The following is a 24,466-nucleotide window of genomic DNA, read 5'->3' as shown; positions in this document are numbered from 1 at the left end:
CCCGTCCCCGCCGCCGGGGAGGAGCGCCGCCCCGCCCGCCGCGGCGGAGCCTTTGTCTCACGGCCGAGACACCCGGGGCTAGTTCCTTCTTCTTGCCGCGGCGCAGCCCCGCTTCCCCGGGGGTAAGAACGGGACAAACCTCCCGCACGCCGCCCGGCTAACGAAGGGCACACCGGGTTCTTTCCCACCAGCCTGCCCCGGCCGAGAGCCGGCGCTCCGCCTCTGCGCCCTACAGCCGCCGGTGGGGAGCCCTTGACTGACGGCCGGGAGGAGGGCGGCGGCCGCCACCGGGCCGGCCGTGGGGAAGGCTGCGGCTTGCCGGCGGGAGGAGAAGAGCGGAACGGGCGGGCAATGCATTGCTACAGCTCCGTCTCGGCGCAGGCGGCAGCCTTGTGCAACCAATATGGCTGCATGCGCCCGCGAATGAAAGGAGGTGCTTGGAGCTGAAGCCGTCTCCCCCCACCCCCTCCGCTGCCGTGTGGCCTGTAGCTAGCGGAGGAAAGAAGTTGTCTGGGCTGCCCCACGGGGGGTGAGGGGTGTCGGGGAGGTTGTGGTCCTGCCCTCGGCTTCTGCTCCGGGCTGTCCCCCTCCCGGGAATAGGGGAGAGAAGTTGTTTCACCGCCCGAGGGGGCGGAAAAGCGGCAAGAGGGGCGCCAACTGGAAGAAGAAGAGCAGCAGCAGCTCCTGACGCCGGCTTGCCCCCCGTCTGCCTGAGGGGGAACGCGGCGGCAGCGGCTCCCAGTTCGGAGGAGGAGGAAGAGGCAAAGCCGTCCTCGGCCCAGGTCCTACCCGAGCTCCGCGCCTCCTCCCCGGGACGAAGTTTCGCCGGGGGCCACTGCGGGGGCGCCGGCTGCCGGAGGAGGGCGGCTGGTAGCGTTCCGCCTCGGCCCGCGCCTCCCCAGGGGCGGCGGTGGCGGAGCTGCGGGGTCGGGGGGCGGCGGCGGTGCGCAGCCCCGGCGGGCGAAGTTTGGCCGCCGGCGGCCTGCAGCGGCCATGGAGCCGAAGCACAAGGAGCTGCTCGCCCAGTGCCGCCAAAGCCTGGCGCAGGCCATGACCGAGGTGGACAAGGTGGTGGAGCTGCTGGAGGCCGCCGGCGCCCTCGGCCCCCGCGACCTGCGAGACCTGGAGGCTGCGGGCGGCGGGAAGGCCGAGCTGCTCATCGCTTTGCTGCTGGCCAAGGAGCGGGACCACTTCCAAGACCTGAGGGTGGCCCTGGAGAAGACACAGCCCCACCTGCTCTCCATCCTCTACCTGAACGGCGTGGCGGGCGCGCCGGCGGCAGCCGAGACAGCCGGTGAGTGGGGTCAGGGGCGCGGGGCCCGAAGAGGGTTGTGGTGGGGGGGAGGAGGAGGAGGGCAGCGGCTGCCCCCGCCCATCCCCACTGGGCCAGGGGTAGGGGAGCGGCCGGCAGCGCGGGCCCCTTGGGGGCCCCCCTCCTGGAGGTGGGCAGCGAGCGGGCGGTGGTCGGGGATTCTGCTCATTCGTAGTGGTGCGGAGGGGATATTCACCGGTGTTTGCAGTTGGGTTCTCGACTTGTGTTTTGTGCTCTCGACTCTTTTTCTTTCTCTTCTGGCGGGCGCGCTGGTCCTGATCCCTGATAGGTGTGTGGATGCTGCACGATGCCGTAAGGAGAAGCCACCCCAGCGCTGTTCTTGCTGCTGCTCCCACCCCCAGCAGCGGGGTGCTGGCTGGGGGCTAGGGAAAGCCGTGCCCGCAGGGGTCTTCCTTTCTTGAGCTCACCGGAGCTGCCGGCGGTGTTCAGTAGTCTCTTCTTGACTGGGCAAAACTGAAACCCCCGTGCACCCAGCTTGCTGGAATAGGCTGGCTGGCAGGACCTCAGCAGATGTGCGTCTGAATAAATATTGTAACTGTTTTCCTCCGGAGAGACATACGTTTGAGGTTGCGTTATTGTAACTCTTCGTGGTGGTTGGAACAGGAAAACCATTGATTACACTGGAAATCCAGACGAGAAGAATTTTATTCTAAATCGCCTTCTTAACTAAGTTGGGCTTTGACCCATAAGTCTTCCCCTATTCTTCTTCCAGAGCAAGCCACAGTCCACTTTTATGTGGACAATACCAGCTTTAAGATAATAACAATTCAGTGGTAATACGTGAGGCCTTGTAAGTGCAGCTGTGTTTCTGGATGAGTAATAATTCAGTTGAAGGCAATGATAATTCTATATTATAGATTACAGATAAAGAATATGCAGTTGACCAAGTGATGTGTAGGTGTTCTATTCCAGTGTGTGTCCAAGACCCATTCAGAAATGTGGGGTCACTTTTTGGTTTTGTTACCAGATTTGGGAATTGCAGGTGACTACCTGTTTATGTGAGGAACTGCATTGGGAGGGCTTCCTGGCTCTTAAAAACTATACAATTTCTTTAAGAAAATAAAACCCTTTAAGAGCTGCTTCTGTTTGGAAAATAGTGCTTGCATGTGCAGTTGCACCATGTACTCTGCAGTTTGAGTTATGCTGTTGGTGCTATGAGTTTGGTAAACAAACAAACAAAAATGCTTGAGGGTCTTATGTTTTGTTTCATATTACTGTATTATAGTGTATGGCCTTTCTTAATGAATATATGTCAGGACCTCCCAGGTTGGGGAAAAATGGACTGAACAATAGACTTCAACACTTCTAACATTATGTGGTCTGACATCAATGGGAGATGAGGGCACTCACTGCCTTTCAGGATGGTACCCATGATGTTTTTGCATGATTAGGTTAGTGCTTGGTCTTATCTTTTTGAGAAGATGCATTAATGGTACTGGGCCACTCACATTCCCCAGCCTTAAAAACAAAAGTGTAAAACATGAATGGCAGGAAAAAATGAAGTAGACGTTAGATATAGTTGTACTGTCTTTTTTTTAAAACACAAAATTGGAATTGCAGAATGTCTCACGACATTGAGCTCTCAAGGGAAAAATAGTTTGATTGGCAAAATGAGCTATATCCTCCTAGACAGAATGCATTCATGAGGTTAATCTGAGTTAAATTAACATCTGTCTGGGGAAAGATGTTCCCCTGACTAGATGGGTTTTAAAATTTTATTGCTTTCATTTATCAATAGTAGTAAAAAGCTAACTTTGAGAGTTAGTTGGCTTTGTTTCCCTTGCGATAAACATGTTTACAAGTACACAGGAGATGAGATGGCTAACACTGAGTTTAAGAATAAACCGTTGTGCTGAGAAGAAGGTAAAGGACCTGAGCTTTCAAACACTGTTGTATATATTCCAACTTTACTCCTCTGAGGAAGTCTCATGGTAACTAGTGGTGAGGCTGCTTGTGTGCCCGCTGAATACCCCTGAAAACTGGTGTACGTGCAAGTTTGTCCTGGATGTGTTGTGCAAAGAGTTAATGGGTGAGGGTAACTGCAGTAGAAAGTTTCTTGTATGAGCCTGTGTTCACATGTAATTGGGTTTTACTCCCTCTAGGAAGTCTGACCACCCGCCTGCTCTCCTCGTGCCAATTAGGAGTTTTACTCCTTTTCACCGGGGATGTTGAAGGCAGATGAGTCAAATCACTTTTTGTTCTTTGGGTGTAGTAGCAAACTGGAGGCACAGTAGCAAGGAGAACTCTTGGATTCTGTACTTAAAATACTAAGTGAAACAGTCCTCAGTGTATATTAGGTGAAATGCATCAGTTCTTAAAGACAAAAAAAAAATAATGCATCTTAAATACACATTTAATTGAACCTGTCCAGCTGAATTAATTTTTAAAATTACCATTAGTATATGAAAAATGACAATTTACAGTGATACACTTAATTTTGGTATTGTTTGTAAGAGGAGGCTGATACGAAGCACCTCCCTTGAGTGCTTGTTGGAGATGAAAATTATTTATAACTGATAAGTTCTGGTAGTAATGTTTGTTAATTTATTTTTCCAGTGTACTGCTGTTGTGAGGGAAATGGGAATGTAATCAGAAACGTATTTTTGTTCACAGTTGCAGAATTCAGCATACAGTTACTATTTTAGTGAGCATATGCTCACTATAGTGGGAATAGTGAGTTTCCTTCCATTTTAATATATGCAATGTGTAGCCTTACTTTGTGTTTTCTTCCTTCATATTTTAAATATTACCTCCTATTGGACTTTAAAGGTAGTACTTAAACTGGAATGGAAACTCAGACTATTACTTGTCTGAACAGTTCTTGTGGGTGGCTGGACAGTGTAGAGCTGACACTTCTGTAAGTATTTATCAGCACAACACAGAGGGAAGTAAAAAGCTGGCCTGACTGTGGAAGGAAAAGAACTGGAACTTTCTTTGTAGAATGAACACCAGTTCAGTCCCCATTTAAATATATTTGTCTTGTTATAGTAGCTTCTCATTGCTTGTTTTAAATCTAAAACTGTAGAGTGGTTAGTTTCTCCAGTAAAATGTGTATTAAGCTAGTTTTGCTTCTAGTTTGAGAGTAGTATGCCTAAGAGTGTTAGTAAACTGCAAAATCTATCAGGAAACTACCCTCTGTCAAAGCAAAAGCTAAACAAAGTGCAGTTAGCTCTGTTTCACTTAGTCATGTTCAGAGATTTTTCTTCTTCCTTGAGTGAGACCTTTGATTACTACATTGCACTTCTGTTTAAAATTCTCACTGAGAAATTAGCTCTATGTGAAGGTGACTGTTGGCTGATTTAAAATCTCCCAGTACTTTGCACATAGGCTAATTCTTAAGTAGTGTGCCAAGTGCTTTTATTTATTTATTTTGAACTGATGGATTATTATTAACTACCTGATTTGGCAAATTCCTTCTATCATACATATGAGAAATCCTATATCCTGACAGAATAATGTATCCCTTCTAATGTGGAAATAAATGACTTTTGAGCATTCAGTTATCTCTTAGATATCTTTCTAAGCAGATAATATTTCATTCTTATAGTTGATATAATGTGAATTTTGTGACATAAAATATGTCCAATACAAGAATATAATGGAAGTTACTTCACTGTGACAGGTACTATTAATGTGTACTTTAAATGTAATTAAAGGGCTAGGACAGAAATCTAATGAAACTATATAGTCTTTAGACTGCTTCAGATAATGTAGAGCTTTGTACTAAATTTTGGTGATACTAAAAAAGTGGGAGAAAGGCGGGTTTGCTTGTCAAGCTTGGAATTTTTTTTTTTTAGATGAACTTGTGGGACTGCAAAAGTGCTCCTAGTGTTTTCTCCTCAAGCTGAGTGGACTGTTGAAGTTCAAAAACTTCGCTGCTGGTTTCACAGCTATTAAACTTTTAGGTTCAGTTTTCTTTTATATTAGCAGTTGGTCTCCTTTTTTTTTCTGTACCCATGCAGCAGCAATTAGTGAGTGTGCATCTGTAGGCTGAACCATAACATAATGCTGTCTTTAAGGATTTAGCACCATTTTGGAAGTGTTAGGCTTCAGAGGTGTTTTATTTAACAGCTTCAAGACGGAAGTTAAAGTTTTAAAACTTCAAAATCTGAAATTTCAAATTGATTGCATTTTTAAAGGTCTTTAAAGAGACAGGAAGGAAAGAAGGTAGATGATTGAAGATTGATTTTTAAAGTTTCCCTTCTATTATTTAATAAGGCTTATTTTTCTAATGGTGTCGGGTGTTTATTCCTAGTCCAAAAAGTAAATTTGGGCATATACAGGAAAAGGCAAAAACTAGAATTCAAACTTTTATAGCTTTTTAGAGGGATTATATCAACTTCCTTCCTCTGCTTTATAAGAAAAAAGTCTCAGGATTGCATTTGAAATTTTGACATTTGAAATTTGAATTCTGAAATTTGGAAGTTTACCTCTGAATATTGCAAAGTCTTTTGATGTATTTAAAAACAAATGCAAAAGGCAAGCTCTGTATTTATGAATTTAGGAGATGGAGAGCTGAGATCCACTTCTCTTGCTGGCAGCACTGAGGAGACCCATAAGAAATACCGTAATTCCAAGGCAATGGCTGCTCAGGGCTGATGCTGGGACTTCCACATTGTGCCCCCTCTTCTGTGTTTCCTAGTGTTGACTGGTTCCCAGAAACGGTTAATTGATGACTGGCTGGAGTGAGCACCTGAGCTAGTGAGGAGCTGAGAAGTGGTATGGAGGAAGGATGCGAGATGTGGAGGTGGGATGTGGTGTCCTGTAGGAGTAAGTGAGAAGAATGCAGGGCTCAGGAGGCTGTATGGTGAAGTAGGGGAAGAAAACAGTAAAAGTGCTGAGAGATGAGGAGAAATAATGCTGGAAGTATACATTCCCTGAGAAGCAGAGAGGGGAGAATGAGAAGTTGTAAAAGCGCAATTTACTGACTCAGGGACCGAACTGACAATTTTGCAATTAAGTACAATTTATACTCCCTTCCGTCACTGAAAATTGAAGAATGGGAGAAGTAGAGCAGTATGTCTGGGTTTTCCAGACCTGTTATTAGTTCCCAGGGTAGCTTCACAAGCCTTGTTACAGGATTTCTTAAACTGTGCAGATGAAAAAGCAGGCAACATTCAGAAGTCACATTAGAAGAAGTACAGGTCTTCAGCAGCACTAAGCAGTAATTAAAGTTGATAATATACCAAGTGCTAGTTTTTCAGTACCTGTGTCTTCTCATGACCTCAGATTTGTGGTATCTTTTGGAACTGCCAGGGTAAAAACATGCGGGAGGTTTTCAGCAAGTGTCTGGAGGGGTATTCCTAATGTCTAATAAGTGAATGAAATCAGGCTCTCAATCCCAAAGAAGGAAATGCATGTTTTAGTAGTTCACAGATCCCAAGGGTGGTAGTTCTCAATTACAATTTTGCTGTGCTTGGGAGGGGGGAGTTGGGCACAGTAAACTCGTGGGGACATAATTTTTGTCAGTGTAAAAAGAATAATAATAATTTCTGTGGTATTGGTGCCTACAGCTGTCCAGTTGCTTTGGACACGCACAGGACTTGGGGTCTTACAAAATTACTGAAAAGAAACTGACACATTTTTGAAGGGTTCTTTTAACTTGTTACTTTTGTGAATGAATATCCTGAAATGGAAGCATAAATTTCACTTTCAGTCATGATCAGTAAGGAAAGCCAATAACTTTCTGTTATTTGTTCCTTATTTATTTAAGCTAAAGGTTGTTTGTCTCTGAGATTTCAGATATTTAGCTTGATTTAATGACTGTTCTCAATGTCTTAACCTATGTTGGCTGCAGTGAGTATTTTGGACCTCTGGTCTAGGTAGTGAAGACCGTAGCTACCACATGGGTAGTGACTTCTTTTTTTTTTTTTTTTCTCTGCTGCTTGCTTTTACCACTTTCTCTTTTTAAACTTGTTTCTGTCAATTTGCTTCCTAACTTCCCTTGCTCTTGTTAACTGTCTTTTTCCCTTTAGTCCTAATTGTTATTTCAGTCGTTATTTTATAACATTACAATTCCTTATTTAGAACCCTTGCCATTAGAAAGATACCAGTAAGTCTTGACAAATTCATTCTACTTTTCACATTTTACCTGACAATTTCTTATGCTCTAAAATTACAAGAGCAGAGGTTTCCTTTTTCAGAGCTGTTGAGTCCCTAGCTCGTTTTGGATGTTAAAGTCTGAGGCAATTGCTTCCTGTTGTGTTTTGGTGGTGTGTGGTATTTGTTGTTGTTGTTGTTTTGTTTGTTTTTGTTTTTAATTAAAATTTATTAAAAAGCAAAAACATTTCCTTATGTAAAGTGTTTGTAGTATTGATAGAGAGGGAAAAACTTGTTAGTACATATGACATTGTTAGAAAAGAGCTGTAGTAATGAAGTTGAGACATAAGGCTTCTGTGTCATTCCAAGTTATATTGAGAAGTCAACACCAAAGCATTAGACCTTCAAGGTACAAGTCATTGGCTGCTTTTTTTTTTTTGTGGATAGTGATAATTTAAAGCTTAATCATTCTGATGTAGGAGCTGGAAATTTTGTACCATCCGAGGTTTGGCTTGGAGCTAGCCAATGCTTTTCTAATGAAAACATCATAAAAGGGTGCTGTCCCCTGAAGAGATGGGCACTGATAGTACATCTTGAATGTTGGAGCCTGGCTTTTCCAAAAGGGCCATATTTTGGCGTTCTCAGTGTTACTCTGGTATATTAATTCTTGTCAATGCAAGACAGAAGTACTAAAATGTTGAGGGACACCCATAGTACTTTAGCTTAGAAACCAGTTCAGAATACCTCGCACACAGTGTTTGCTGTATAATTGGTATATTTGTATGTGTGCCATAGTTTGTGATGCATCATCAGGTATGTTGTTGGTGATGGGGTAGTACCAGCATCTCTTGTTGCTGTAGCTAACAAATAAGGTTAAAACTGGGATCTCCTGTTCTAAGCTGTTGTGCAAGAGGAGTTTCATCTCCACAGAGCACCCTTTGCAGGCTTAAAAAGCTGGTGATAGCAGTCAGAGTACCTAGAATTGATGTATCTTGAAGAAGCTGATGGAAAAACTTGGCCATTTGGGGTGAACGTTTAAGGATATTTTTCATGACAATGTATGATTACTGGGCAATACAGAGTAACTTACTACAACTGGAAGGTACTTGTTACCCAAACTGGTGTCGGAGAAGTTGAGCAGGCTCAGTTCAGGAGCCCATCTCTCCTCCTTCCTCACAACTTCCAAAGCCTCTAATTTCATAATTCCTCAGTCTAGTGGCTTAGCAGTTTGCTTGTTCACAGCACTAATAAGTTCTGGAGAGCTGCTGTTTGGGTTTTAGAATTTTTTAGAATTTTTTTTTTTTTTTGAGTTGGCTGATAAAGGAATTGAATTTTGAATAGGCCTTATCACATATCACCCCGATTCAGAAGCTTTCTACAGCATGATGGCCTGAAGCTGGAGAAAGAAAGAAAATGAGAATCTAAAGCTAATAAGTGTTTCAGCTGGAGAGTTGTGGGGGTTGGGGAGGAGCAGTATCAGGGTTGTTTCTTGGCAGACTTTTTACATAGTTGACAATTTATTGTGTACCTGGATGATAAACCAAAGAAAGTCTCCTTCTCCCTACCTCCCTCAAAGCTAACATTCTTTAAATTTACTTCTAAGTTAGTTTTCCTAAATAGCCAGTTGGGAACATCGACTTTTACACCCATTAATAGCTTGTGACAACTTTCTTGCCTCTTGTACCATGCCCCCTCTCCTTCCACCTTAGCTTTTTATTCTGCCTGCACATAATTGCTGATTCACGAACATGCTTATTACTCATGTATTTACCTTCCAGCATGTGAGTAATCCAGTTTGTATGCATCAGGTTAGGTGTGCGCAAGTGTTGACAGGATTCAGGCCTTGCATACTAAGCACTTTGGATTAGACAATGTCTTAAGCACCACTTGTATGCTCGGGCCTCAGAAAGTGAGGCTGTTGGCTGTTTGCTTATTGTTAGTGTTCAAAACAGTTTGTGTGGGAAAACTTAGCTGTAGTGTAGGAAAAGGTATTTTCCTTGGGTAAAATGATATAAAATGTAGTTGGAACTGTGGATTAATTTGCTGCAGGTGAGCTGTGTCCTGTTGATGTTAGTGCACCAGAAGCCTTGCTTCTCAAGTATATTCTTTTTTTTCCTGTGGTAGTCAACCTGTCAGATGTGTGCATATGTGGCTTTCTTTAAAAACATCCCACTTTTGGGGTGGGGAAATAAAGCTGGTTTAATAAATATAAAAGTTACCAAATACAGCTGTTACGTTGCTGCATAGATCTTGACGTGTTATTTTAATAAGCATATTTATCTCCTTTATTGCTTCTGTTTCTTGTTTCTATTTGTTTTTCTTGTGGATAGCTTTCTCCTGATGCATGCTTTTGTGGAAAAATAACTCTAGGAAGAGATAGTTATTAGGCTTGGGTAACCATGTGATCTTGCTCTTTTGGAGCACTTACATAATTTGAGGTCATCTTCCTCATTTATGATCCTGTGGAAAGAGGGGTTGATTGAGTTTTTGGGAGCTCTTCAACTAGAAGTCGACAGAAGATTGACAGATGTGGTTTTAGCAATTCTTTCTTTCAGGAAAGCTTCTTGTTATGCAGTTTTAATGTTCTCTTAAACACTTCATACAATATCTTCTGAACATCTGCAGTGATTTTTCAGATCTACTTTGCATTTACATCATGATGTTCTGTTTTTCAGGCGGTGTGCAAATGAGTGTTTAATGGTGATGAAATAAGGTTATCTAAAAGGGGTTATTTTTGAGGCTTTAGGCATCACCATAATGAAAATACTCAGGTATTAACTTCACTTCTTAATCTTTAAAATAGTCATCAATGTCTCTCTTTTCCTTTCTGAATGTTTTTATGAGAAAGAGTGATGTTATTTGAGAGCTCACATAACCTTTAATTGAAGATAGGGTGTGTTGTATTTTTAACAGATTTGCTCTTTTAGTTTGTTAAAGGCCCTTTGACTTAAGTAGGCGTGGTTAAAAATAAGATAAAAAGTTTAAGTCTTAAAACCAACACCACCCACACCTCCCCCTCTTTCCCCCAAGCAAGCCTTAAAGAACAGTAGGCTTTTCCTTGTAATTGGTCAACTGGCTTCTTGTCTTCTGCTGCTCCATCATTTAGTTCTTGGCTTGGGCTGGACTTGGAATGAGCTATGTAGGCACAACCTGAGTTTTACAAAGAATAAAATCACAAAAAAGCAGTACTAAACCCCTTTCCAAATCACAAAAGAGCTACTCTCAAGAGGGAATTTAGTTGTATTGTTTTCATCTGATAGTGTTGGTGGTATTTTTTCCCTTTTACCAGGAGGGAGTATTAAAAATACAACTTTCTTGTTCAGCTCCTTCACCACTTTCTGTGGCCATGGTCCTTGGAATGCTCAGTCTGTCTCATTTGTTTTCTATTTGGATATGCTGCAACAGCTTTCCTTTGCTGCTCTGCCAGTGCACAGGCAGCCTTTGGTGGTGTTTTGTGTTTTTTTTTTTTCCTGGAGAAATTTAAGTTTTTAAGGCTTCTAATTGCCGTTAGGGCATATTAGGAGACTTTCAGTAAGATGCATGGGCTACTTCTTTAGGCTAAGGGTCCGATTAGTTTGCGTTAATGTGTTAACCGTTGCCTACCCCATTGAGTAACATGAAGCTGACTTAGGTATAGACTGCAGATGTGAACTTTGAGATATTTAATGAGTGATTTTTCTAAAAATCACTGGCCTTGAAAATGTGTAGGCCAGTGTTTTACACTACACTACACTAACTAATAATACAAATATATTAATTTGTTATCCTGGTTCATGAACCTTTCTTGTTTTTCTGACATCTTTGGACTAATCAGGAGTATTTCGTAGGCAGCACTGCTGCAAGTGGCAGAGCAGTGTGTAAACTGAGCAGGAAAATGTTCCTTGGTAATGCTGAGAAGGAGTTTCAGATACGGAGGTCAGATAATTTCTGCCTCAGTTTTTTAGGACATGGTATATCAGCGGTATTGGTATCAATTGAAAATTTGTAAATACATGAAGGAAATCTTTGGCAAGGCTGGTTGCAGTCCTGTTCTGTACAGCCTTGTTTGGCTGAAACCTGTGTGTAATGTGTGCTGGACTGGAAGAAAACACAATGTGTAAATGCTGAGCTGTGTCTCTGTCTCTGGCTGAGTTGATTTGATCTTCAGTGATATCCTGTGCATACATAACTTGCATAAAATTTTATTTGCCAGGGAGTGTCCCATTATATTGTCTAGAATGTCAAATCTCAATTTAATTTTAGAGTCAACTATGGCAAATTCATTAAGTGCTGCAAAAATCCAGGTGGTTACTATGGTTTTGGTACTGAATTTTTACTTTTTTTGGTCCCCTGATTTCTTCCTTTCCAGTGATAACCAGAAGGTAAAGGCAGACTGGTGGAACTGGAATGCTTGCAGCACTGCTGTTACCTGCCTAAGTTGAGGAGCAGTTTCCTTGTAAGGAATTTCAGTGTGCTACACTGTGTTGCTCAGCATCTCTGGAAACTCAAGTTCTTTATTCCTTTGTCTGCAAGTCTGCATTGCAACAATAGCGTCAAGTTTATTGGTTTTGCTCTGAATCTGTTTAGCTTTCTCACGGGCACATGAGCCAGATTGTATCTGAGGGTTTTAGTAGCTGTTCTAGGGAATCCATATAAAACGTTCTGTGAATTCATCTTATCAGATGCATTTGTAGGTGTACATTTATGCATGGAAATTTTTAATACATACTGCATTTTTAATGATAAATGCCTTTTTTTTTCATGAAAAAAACCCTTAATATTGAAAATGGATGAGACTTTTAAAGACCAGTTCTCTCTTATCAAGATAATTTGGCTTATTCCTACAGTGCATTTAAGAAAACAATAAAAAAAAGCGCCTAACCCAAAATAAAGGTTTTGCTGAAATATGATTGCATACATTATTATCATTGTTATGTAAGACACAAACCCACCATAATCACTAAAACCATTTGATAGTATGTTATGGTGAAATAATAGCTTGTGCAAGATAATAAATGTGCCATGGTTAGAGCTTTACAATTTTTGGGGAATACTTCGCTGGTTTTATGACAGTGAGAGAAAGTGACTTTGGATCATTGATGCTTTAGGTTTTCTGACCTTGCAGATTAGATTGAGATCTTGGTTTTGGATCTGAGTCTAACTAGTATCAGATGTTGTGTAGTATCTGCATTTAGGTAGAATTTTTAGTATTAAAAATGTTTTCTTTTCCAGCTCTCTTTCAGAAGATCACTAAAGTGTGCTTAATTTTCTTAATGATTTCAACACAACTTTTTAGCTTATGGAGGGAAGTCTCGTTTGCTGCCTAATCTCTGCTCTCGATTTTCTGCTGTCCTCAGGTGTTTTTCTATTCAAATGCGGTGTGTTGTTAAGTTGCTTCTTGGCTTTCCCAGCTGAGCACTCGGTAGCCTTTCTTGATAGTGGTGTAAGGGGATCTGTTGTCTATGTTACTATTCATGCATTAGATTTGTACATCTTAACAGGCAATAAAATGAACATACCATTTTAAGTGATTTCTTTAATATTGTTTAATGCTACAGAATTTTTATCTAAATACATTTTTGTGTTGGTCTGCCCACCCCTCTTAGCAGTGTGGTCTTAAATAGGGTTTATATATTGTAAAATATTGTATGACACTGTAAACTAAAGAACATAGGAGCCACGTCTTTGATCCCCTCTTTTGCTTTGTGGAAGATAAATGCATAAGAAAGTGCTTAACAGGAAAGATAACTCTGCATTCCCTTAAGAGATATCCTTATGTTAAGGACAACTTTTTCAATAAGACTCAAAGATTACAGTTTTTTCAGAATTAAATAAATTCTAATCTGAAGAACTGACATAAACCCTAGATGTCCGGTGTTTGTTATGAACTCATGTTTGTTATGATCATTATTATGAACTTAAAAACAAAGCTGTTCGCTGTTCTGAGCACTTGAAAATAGAGGTAATAAATAGGTGTGGCATGTTGAGAGGTTGTAATGAATCATTTTTTTCTGGCTGTTGGATTGCAAGGTATACCAGTGGTTAGGATTTTTGAAAGTTTTTCAAGAAATGAAGTTGTTCTTCAATTCTGTTATGCTGGACAAAAGTGATTTAGGCAAGTTAGTCTTTCTACACCACAGTTTCTTTTGTGGTTTGTGGGTGTTATAATAACTGCTTCTCAAATCTGTGTATCTGCAGCCTTCTGAACATAAAATTTGGGCTTGTCAAAATGCTTATTCACATCACAGGTCTTGCTGAACTTATGATTTTCTTTTTCTCTTTAAAATATATTTCAAATCAAATGCTTTGTGGGTTTTCTATCTTAATTTTGCATCAGCCTAGAGAAATTTACAGAATTATTTCTAAACAGGAAGTACCCAAAGACTAATTTTCATTAAGCATGGATTAATTATCATGATGAAAATAATGAAAAATACATATAATTTTCCCTATAACTTTTATCAGATCAAGAATAGGGTTTAAATAAAGTCACTTTGAGTCCTTGAAAGTTTCATTCTGTTGTCTCTTGCACATAGTGTATCTGTATTTTTGGCTGGAAGTGACATCACAGGGAAAAGCTGCTATTCTGAGTCTTCTAGACAGATCTGTGCTCATTAAGAATTCTTTTGAATGAACCTACTAATGTTTAAGAATGCTCATTTCATGCTAGTATAAAAAGCAGTCTCTGCTTCAGGTAATGCTCTGAAAACACGACCTTTGAGAGAGATGTTTTCATTGCCAACTGCCTTCTGTATAATTTCATTTCAGCCGTGTTGTGGATGTCAAAGCTGAATATGCAACATTGCTGTCACGGTTTAAATGCCAAAACTAGGATAATTACTGATGTTAATTGCTCTGTCTCAGTTTCCTAGTGCAGAAATTGGGAATAAACACCGTGGAGGTAAGTATGGGAATGCTTTTAGCGGAATGATCATGTCTGAAGGGCTTAGGGACTTGTGCCATGGAGAAGAGGGAAAATGATGTATATTCAGAGCAGAATGTGAATAATGTATTGTTAAAAAGGTATGAGGCAACTCATCGAAAGGACTCCCTTTGTGATGAAAATCAGGTGGAGTTCTGTAAGGGGGGGGGGGGGGGGAATAGATCATGGGCAATTATATGTGCTTGCTTAAGCCCTGAGCTTGTTTGCAGAAGTAGGTGACCTTCCACAGGCATGAGCTGGGGCTAGAATTTGGCATTTTTTTTAACCTGCCGTGCAATTCAAGTGTTCCGGGAGCTCTGGGTCTGAGGAGAGCATTCCAGCCAGTCTGGGCTTGGGGTCTCTCTCTGCTTTGTAGTGATCATGAGCTTTGCAGAGGTGTAGGGCGGAGGAGTGGAGTGGGTGGCTGAGAGAAGTGAAATCAAACTATTTAACTTTTTCTGTAGTGGTGGTTGTGTCAGCATTCCCTGTTTGCTTTGGTACAAAGTCAATTGAATTAGCTAGGATGATCCTCACTACCAGTTAGACTTCGCATGAAGAATTCCCTGACACATATAAGAAATGGCTAAAAAAATTGATGTTTTTGGTTTTTTTTTTTACCAGTACTGTTTCAGTAATATTGCTGCTCTGGTAAAATGTATTTGGTTTTGCCATATCAGATTGAACACAAAAAATAAAGGTCAGGATGCTTGTTGAACCAAAGTCATGGGCTTGGGCATGGCCAGATATACCATGATCCGTAACTGAAAATGTGTGCTAATACCATAACTCTGGTGTGTTCTTAAATTTATCAGTTCATGACCCTAAAGTTAAGAATTTATCTCTGAACATTTTACCAGATTAGACTTCTGTCATGGTTTAAGACCAGCCAGTAACTCAGAACTACGCAGCTGCTCACTCACTCCTCTCTCTTCCTCCCCCTGCCCCCCCCCCCCCCCCCCCCCCCGAAGAGATGGGGAGGAGAATCAAAAGAGTGTAACTCCCACAGATTGGGATGAGAACAGTCCAGTAACTAAGGTATAACACAAATCACTGCTGCTACCACCAATAATAATAATGATAAGGGAAATAACAAGGGAAGAGAATACAATTGCTCACCACCTGCTGACCGATACCCAGCGGTGAGCAGTGATCTGACCTTTCTGGGTAACTGCCCTCAGTTTATATAGTGGACATGACGTGCTGTGGTATGGAATACCTCTTTGGCTAGTTTGGGTCAGGTGTCCTGTCTCTGTTTCCTCCTGGCTTCCCCTCCTCCCTGACAGAGCATGAGACTCAGAAAGTCCTTGGTCAGAGTAAATATTACTGAGCAGCAACTAAAAACATTGGTGTTATCAGTGCTGTTCCCAGGCTGAAAATCAAAAACACAGCACTGCACCAGCTACTAAGAAGGAGAAAAATGGCTGCTACTGCTGAACCCAGGACAACTTCTATTACATAAGGCTAATTAGTGATTGCATTTTCAACTGCTGTGTAAAACTCATACAGGAAGACCTTTGCACTGCAATGGGAGATTTGTTTGATTTCCCCATCTTGGGTGGGACAACTGCGGTAAAATGGTTAGTGCAAATTTACTGGTAATCTTTGCTACTACTTTCTGATATGCAAATGGTTCACATATGATGATGGAATGTGAATTGTCTACATTATATGAAGACATACTTTTTTTCTTTTTTTTTTTTTTTTTTTTTGCTGTGCTCAAATGCCACTTGCAGATCTGAAATGGTAATACTAACATTTAAAATGTGCATCCTTAATACTACTTTCAGACATAAAGCAGAAAGTATGTTCATGGGTTTGCAGTTAGTTGAAAAATCTCAAATTAGATGTCATATGTCTTGCTGCTGGATATTCCTCTTCAATGCTGATGCTGTAAAATAAATAGGAAATTATAGACGTATAGTTGAGTAGTTGTTGCTATGCCATGTTTAGACCTGGGATTGCCAATTGTGTTGTCTGAGTATAAAGATGTCAGTTCACTTTAATGTGAAAAGTTGATTCTGAGGTGGAACGTGTTATTTTTTCTTCTCCTCAAAACTGGCAAAAATTGCAAATTTCCATCAATGCATGGATTATAGCAACTGTACTGAATTGAAGACTTTTGGAGAGGTTTTCTGTCATGCAGAGGAAATGAATACATGAATGTGAACTTTATGGCAGAGCAGATCATGCATTAAGAAAACATTATTAATGACTTTCCCCCTCTAATATAAATGATTCTCCCCTGCTGCTCTTGTGAGATCCCACCTGCAGTGCTGCGTTCAGCTCTGGAGCCCCCAGTATAAGAAGGACCAGGGGCGAGTCCTGAAGAGGGCCACAAAGGTGATCAGAGGGCTGGAGCGCCTCTCCTATGAAGACAGACTGAGAGAGTTGGAGTTGTTCAGCCTGTACAAGAGAAGGCTCAGAGGAAACCTTAGAGCAGCTTCTGGTGCCCAAAGGGGGGCTACAAGAAATCTGGAGAGGGACTTTTTAGAAGGGCATATAGGGATAGGACAAGGGAGAATGGCTGTAAACTGAAAGAGGGTAGATTTAGATACAGGGAAGAAGTTCTTCACTGTGAGGGTGGTGAGACAGTGGAACAAATTGCCCAGAGAAGTTATGGATGCCCAGTCCCTGGCAGTGTTCAAGGCCAGGTTGGACAGGGCCTTGGGCGACATGTTCTAGTGGAAGTTGTTCCTGCCAATGACAGCATGTTTGACCTAGATGATCTTAAGGTCCCTTCCAACCCAAACCATTTTGATTCTATGACTTGCCAAATTACATCTTATTTTTCTTGGAATTTATGTTCAAAATAATGGCTTTTTTTAATTTGGTAAAATGAAGTTTTCCAGTTGGAGAGGTATGAAGCAGAGAATGGAGGAGTTCCTCCCAAAAGACAGGAACGAAGCTGCGAATGCAGTACCTACTCCAGTTCTCTGTTGGACAATGCAGCCCTCAGAAATAGGAGTGCAATTGTCATTATTTTAAAAATTAGTGCCTTAAAATACATGATGCAAACTCAAGCCAATATTTAAGTGCTGTGATTGTATCCTGGTATATTTTGACAAAAATAGCCTACCACTCAGTACAAAGAAGAAATACAGGAAAGCCTGCAACCTCTCCCAGTGACTTACTGCTGATGGAGTTTGTAATTATATCTGTCTCACTCTATCTGTATCCTGCCTGGCTCGAAGTTGGATTTAAGATTAATTATATGATGGTAGATCCTGGCTTACAGCTGTATCTTAATTAGAATTTGCAATGTACTTTACATAAAAATACATGAAAACTCTTTCCTAAAAGAACACTGATTATAGGGCAAATGCAGACATTTTGATCTTTCTTTTTACATGATTTGGAAATAACTTAAATATATAGATATGTATTCCCATGCCATCTGGTTTATTTCTCTCTTCATCTTACCCTAGGCTTTGGTTGTCTCGCTTATTGCTCCTTGCCTTTTTAATTAGTAGGAAAAAGCAAGTAGATTTTACTTTTGTGTGACCATAGTAACATTTCCAAGATTATTGAATGCTATAAAAAACAGTGCTTTTTGATCTTTTGAGATTTACTGCTGTTGAACATAGCTCTGATTTGATATGATATACTAAATCCTTTTGAGTCGGTTATATAATATTTTCCTTATAGTTAATAGCTTTTTTCTGGAACATAAAATGTTTTTCAGAAGTAAGTATTTCAGTTCTTGAACTACAATGCTAACATAGAGCTATGATAGTAAGGTTGTTGCATTTAACTCTTACATTTTCATCATATCCTGTCTGGAATGGATCTGCTTTTAAAAGCTCTGATTTGGAAATACTTAATTAAATGTGCAGGAGCTAACATTTACTGTATCCTGGGAACTCTCAGGATGCAGTCTTGTGAAGACTGGTAAGTTCTGTCTGCTCTAATGATTTGGGTAAGAAAAGAAAAAGAAGGAAAATACACACTTTTATTTGAGTTAGTTTAATCTCAAATGCTACAGTGTAACTTTTAGAAGGTTTCATTTGTTTGTTTTAAAACTCTGTTTTGGGCTGAAGAGATTTTCTTCGAATGAAGTGAGTTTCAGTAAGATAAACTCTTATGGGCTTTTTTTTGTGTTTTTTTTTTTTTTTGGGGGGGGGGGGGGGGTGTTTGTTTTTAATAAAAGCGGAAAGTGGGAAGGGGAAGGGAGAAAGTCCTAAGGATCTTCCTAAGCAGCATTACTTAAAAGGTTCACTTCAGTTAAACAAGGTGCATGAGCATATATGCTCCTTTTAGGAAGGGAGCACTTCCTCTTCTGGGTTTTACAGTGGTATTGATGGTTGTGTGAGTTAAGATGATTAAGCATGACCCTGATGTTGTTAAACTGGTGCCTGAGTTCCTGATATGCTAATTTGCAAGCAAAATCTGCTTTCTCATGTTGTCAGTTGTGTTCCAGTTTGTTTGGTAGCATTTGAAAGTTAAATGTCGTAGGTTGGTGCTTCCTTCCTTCTACTGAAGGTAGGAAGAATGGTCTGAACTGAAGTAAAAGTATGAAAATAATTTGAGAACCTATGGGTTTCTGTATTTTTCATTGAAACTTTTTATTAAGCACCTGAATCATGAGATCATTTCTAAAGTTCCCTTAAAAATTAGGAAAATGAAGTTGCTTTATATCCAAAGCACAATGTACATTTTGAAAATGAAAACATGTGGCTTTGTATACCAATTGTGTTAACAGCTTTGTTTTCCTATTTATTTATTAATGTCATTCATAACACCAGGTTCTTATGCTTTTTGCCATTTGGTAGCTATCTACACAAGGCATTTTGCCACAGAAGAAAAAGCCAATTAACGTTGATGTTCTGTCTGTTTTACAGCTGGCCAGAGGTGATCACTGTGAGCTTCCCAGTACAGGATTGCGTTAAGTTCTGCCCTAAGACTGTGTGGGTTGATTCTGTGACTGTTCAGAGTAGGGGACCCAGGCTAACCTCTGATTAGTGAGTGATCTTTAGCCTTACTTGGAGCCATGCTAAATGTTGGTGAAGAAGTAAGAAATCTGATCTGATTTTTTACTTCTGCATCATCAAAGAACATTTTATCTTTAGTTAATGAAAAAACTGGTGTGGTATAGAGGTGTCTTGACATCTTGGCCCTGTTTTTGCATGCTTCAGGTCTGTCTTCAGTAGTTTTGCACATGCATTTAGAACTGGTGGTTAAAAGATTAAGTAGTGTTTTGTGGAGCAGCGTTACCGAGAGAGGAAATAAACCTTCTGGGACAGCACCATGGGATTTGGGCTGATGGGAAGGGCAGTGCTGTGTGGTGGGATGGATGGTATTGACACCAGTGATCTCTTTAACAGAGAAGAAAGCACAACTGTGTTTGTTTGTAAGGAAGTACATCTTGAATTGTTCTTTGTAGCCTATGTACAAAACTGAGAAGCTTTATTTTGTGCTGTTTGTACTTTTTACAGGGAATGTGATACTTTACTGGGGCAACTTGAATGTCTTCAGCAACAGGGTGTGATTTTTGGCTTTGCTAATTACTCCACAGCAGCTTCCCCCACCTCTCATTAGTGTCTCAATTAACATTGGTGCCTGGATATTTAAGGGAAGGAACAATGGTATCTGTCCTTTACAAACTAAAATTACATTATACCCATGTTAAATCTACTTAGCTTGTCTTAGGAGTTGCACTTTAATTTTGCAGTAACCTTAACACAGGAAAAAAAACACAACCAAAAGCAAACAAAACAGTGTTGCAGTTATTTCTATATTTTGGGGAAAACCTGGAAGCTAGTTTTGCAAAGAAGCCAATAATACTGCTTTATAGAGAGGTTGTACTGCAGTAAAAATTAATTTGTGAGTGACCTCTTAGAACTCTACACCAACACATCCTAATTGTCTGCTCAGGTCACAGCCAGCCTTTGATGTCCCACACATCATAGTAGGGTGGGTACTGGGCCAACTGGTTCAGCTGCCGCCCTGGTGCTGGGTTAGAACAACAGCCTTTTGTAGCATGCTGGGCTTGTTGTGCTGCTTCAGGACTGGGGAACCTGCCGGCCAGCCTCCTGGTGACTTGTGCTTCAGTAAAGCGTGCAGCTTGGGTTATGTTTCCACTAGTAGCACAAAGTCTAGGGGATATCTGTGGCGTGTTTTGTTTGGTTTTCACTGTGAAGGTGTCTGCTCTGTGCTATATGCACAGCTTGTAGTGCCTGAAGTGTGGCAGTATTTGCTGGGTACCTGGGTGGGTTAGCAGCCTTAGACTTTTCAGTCTGTGTTCTTGCAGGTATTCTGCTTATGTTTTAGCTTATACTAGTGATGTTTCTTGTAAAAGCTTACTAGGAGGGTTATTTTTTTTCTTTTTTTTTTTTTTTTTACTGCTTCAGCAACCCTTGGACAAAGAAGACTTCTACTCATTTATAGCTAAAACTAATTTTAGGATGCCTTCTCCAGACCTTTGTGGATAAATGTCCTGGTATCAAGACTAAAATGCTAAAAAAGATTTTGATAAATGCACATTCTCTTATGATTCCAAGGATTTGGAAAACCAGTAATTTGGGTTGTTACAGAGATGTTGCTTTATGAGAATATTGCCATGCCAGGAAGCATGTGGAGTATTTTGAAACTGTATCTAAACTGATTCACATGAAAGACGCAGAATCATGGAATCAACTACATTGGAAAAGACCTGTAAGATCAAGGCCAGCCATTACCACTAAACCATGTCACTAAGGGCATCATAGCAAGAATAAAGTTGAGGAAACAAAGTGACATATTGTAACAAACCCAGCATTCAAGAAAGTACAACAGGTTTAACGTAATCTTTGCATGACAACTCCCAGTTCTCTTGAGATGGATTTGACCTCATTTTTATTTAAAAGTACAACTGAGATATTTATAAACAGACCCTTGAAAAGGTATTTAGGTGCTATTTAACTATTTAGCATCTATAGTGATTCTGGCTTGGCAGGTCAACATAAATGCATGTTGCATTTGTTGACACTGGTCCTAGGATTAGTGCTGATTTTATATCTTCTTACCACTTTTAATATAAATACATTCTGCAGTTTGACTAATGCAGTACCAGTAATACTTGGTTGTTCAGTGTACGTAACTATAATTTCTTCAGCCTCCCTGCCACGCTGCAGCATTAACTTGTAATTTCAGATCACAAGGACTAAGCTCAGCAGTTTGATACAAAGAATACATGATGGTCCATGTGCAGTGTTAGAAAAAGAGGTAATGATTGCTTGTAACATTTCCCTATGTTTTTTGATAGTTTGTTATTCTCATTTTCTTTTTCTCCCCAAGCTTGCATTAACCCAAACTAAAGGCTCATTCCATTCTATGAGCATTTGCTTACTGGTCTCAGTCATTCCAAAAACTATGCTGGAGTGTAACAAATACATTATTGCTATAACATAGTGAAAGAAGAAAAAAAAAAAGAGAATGAAATGTTAATCAGGCAGCATTTGAAACCAGGTGATAATGACTGTGATTATGAAGCACACTTGTCTGGCTTTAATCAGAGACCTGTTTGTGGACCACAGACTTGGTGAGGAAGACAATAGCAACGTGATAATGACAAAGCTTTGCTGGGTTGGGAGGGCTTGGGAGCAGCATATATGAGATACCATCTCTGTGATCAACCTATACTCTTTGGTGTTGAGACAGAAGATGAGTTTCTGGAAGAGAGCAGAAGCAGAAATGCGTTACTGTAGAGCTGCACTGAAAGGTATTGAAAAGTTGAGTGGTTGCGCCGGTGCTGAGTAGCTGTGTGGGCTCTTTGTTGGCTGTTCTTTCGGCTTTCTGCTTAGTTTTGGAAAAGAAACTGAAAAAGAAGCTAAGAAATTTGTAGTAATGTGTTTTGTTTTGCTTTGTTTTTCTTCTTTTATATTTCATTTATGCTACTCTCTGAGGGATTTGATTATAGTATTGATCTGAATCTTGAACCAGTGGACTGATGGATTTCAGCCATTCTTTACAGTAGTTTGGCTCTTAAATAGAGACAGTTCCTGTTTACATGCTAAACCTAATTGAAATAAATTGCCAAAGTTCTGTCAAAGAGAAGAAGCATTTTTACTGGCAAATCAAGGAATCTGATGTCCAATCCAGCCATTACCTTGTATGGTTCCTAGTGAGAATTGTGCAGCGTGGAGAAGTGAAACATTCTGAGACCAAAATCGGGGTTTTCTTGTGGTTTGAATGTGGCAGTGGCTTAACCCACTTCCCTCTTTCAGTATTCAGCAGCATGGGAAGCTCTTCAGCTGGTCCCAACCACCAGTCTTCCTGTGGGTATTTGAAGACTAATCAAAAGCCACAAGAATTCTTCTGTTTGTTTTTTTCACGTCACCCCCCTCCCCCCATCCATCCGTCCGTGCCCCCCCCCCCCCCCAATATATGTTCTATAGAGTAATTTCTTCCTGAGCCATACTGTTTTTTTAGCTTTGTACAGAACCTGCAGCAGGCAATCCTGTTACATGTCTTTTCAGATCTTACGTTGGTTTCTACAGAGTCAGCTTTTCTAGAGACAAACTGTTAAATGGTTTCTGGTGGCAGATTGACAATAGTTAAAACTTCTTGTTGAAAAAAATTCAAGAACGTCATTGGTATGAATGTCTCTCATACCAAAATCATAGTTTGATAGAAGGAAAAGATCCTCCTAAGTGTCATGGTAAAGTTCTGGATGTGCAAGTGTGATGTATCAATTTATACTTTTCTCCACTGATAGTCATGTATAGAGGGTATAGTCTTACTAGCAGCTGAGACTGGAAAAAACAAAGTGTTACAAACCTGACTTTTGATAAGTAGGGCTTTCTACAAGTGACTTCTGTGTAAAGGGAGATCTTGCTAATCACCATCCTCATGCGTGGTGTTTTCATTTCTGTATCTCCTCTTTCCCCACCCCCCCTTTTTTTTTTCATTCTTTGTTTTAGAGGTCTTGTAACTTCTCCTGGAGAGCCGACTGGGAGGGTTTGTGTTGGTAGTTTTTCTTGTTTGTAATGAAATCTTGAGTTTGCTGCTGTGGAATCAGTGGAAATTGCTGTGTTTTGGACATGCTACAGCTTATATTTTGGATGGAGTGAGGGGCATTAATGCATAGTTTTTCCTGTAGAAGTTAATTTATTGTCACAATGTTGGTTCTGCACAGTGTGTGTCAAAGGCGGCACAGCTGAAAGCAGCAATTCTGAAACTTCCCAGATCTAGAAGACCTGACTGAAGGCATAAGTGTGGCTGTAATTTGGAGCTTTTGGTTTTTCTGAAACCCTTGTTTATACTTAAGCTTACTGTAAAAAATACTTTTAATGAGAAAAGTGAGATGTTCAGCTGATGTTGAAACATTTTCCGGAGCTTTTTTGTACCTGCTCACAGATGTAGGTTGTTAGGTACATCTGTAACGAATAGCACTGCAGGACCTTCATATGGAGAATCTGTTTAAGCATTATTTAGTGAAGATATGAAACCTAAATACCACCCATTCTAGGTCCTTTTACTTCTGCAATAGTTAGTGTAATATTTCAGTAGTGACAAAGGATTTCAGAATGAACAAATAGCAATAAATTAACATGGTTCTAAGTTTTGAAAAGACAAATTGTGTTTAACCCTATATATCAGCTACCTATTCCACACACACACACACACACGCACAGAGTTACTGAGGATGAAAATAAGAGTTAGGTGGTGCACAGAAGGTTGTCTTCTGCTTCGGCTTTGCTGAGATGGCAGTATGCCTCCTGCAGGTCATAAGGATATCTTGTGACTGTTTTGAGGGAAGATAAGCAGAATGGGGACCACAGTCACCTCTGTGTGAAGACTAGGATTTGAACAGTCAGCAGCTTCTTTTTCAGTTCACAGGCAAATGTAGGGACAGAGTCCTAGGGCAGCATGAAGAATGCCTGGCTTTACTGTTTGCTTCACCAACATGGCACTTAAACTATGAGATGTGCATCTTACAGGGAAAATAAACTTAGCCTTTGCTATGGTTTGGTGTATCCTGTTGATGGATTTGGTAAAAGATGAAATGTTAAAAGATACATTTGTCTTTTAGTCTAGTAAGTTGCAGTTGCACCCCCTTGGGTGGCACCATTTGCTGAGCAGACAGGAATATCGAGCCAAACAAACTTTGGCTTCAGCTGTAGCTCAGGTTTCTCCAGATTCTCAGTTTCATCCCTTTCTCCAGCAGTCTAAAAGCACTCTCAGTGCTCCTTATAAAATTTTTGCTACACCCATTC

At 40.6% G+C, this 24,466-nt stretch overlaps 1 protein-coding gene across 6 annotated transcripts in view; it reads left to right on the top strand.

Moving 5' to 3' along the window:
* The first annotated feature begins 332 nt into the window (after positions 1–332).
* Positions 333–24,466, top strand: part of DLG5 (discs large MAGUK scaffold protein 5) — a 110,890-nt gene continuing 86,756 nt past the window's right edge. For all 6 annotated transcript variants that reach the window (XM_062612954.1, XM_062612936.1, XM_062612918.1 and 3 more), the window contains exon 1: positions 333–1,294. In XM_062612954.1, the coding sequence (XP_062468938.1) occupies positions 994–1,294 (301 nt within the window). In that variant the 5' untranslated portion in view covers positions 333–993. The remainder of the gene's footprint in view (positions 1,295–24,466) is intronic.

This window comes from Pezoporus occidentalis, unplaced genomic scaffold, assembly GCF_034315485.1.
Source record: "Pezoporus occidentalis ecotype Australia unplaced genomic scaffold, CSIRO_AGI_Poc_V1 ctg101, whole genome shotgun sequence".
In the NCBI taxonomy this organism is placed as follows: domain Eukaryota; kingdom Metazoa; phylum Chordata; class Aves; order Psittaciformes; family Psittacidae; genus Pezoporus; species Pezoporus occidentalis.
The sequence above is the reverse complement of the archived record's forward strand: the minus strand, read 5'-3'. Positions and strand labels throughout refer to the sequence as shown.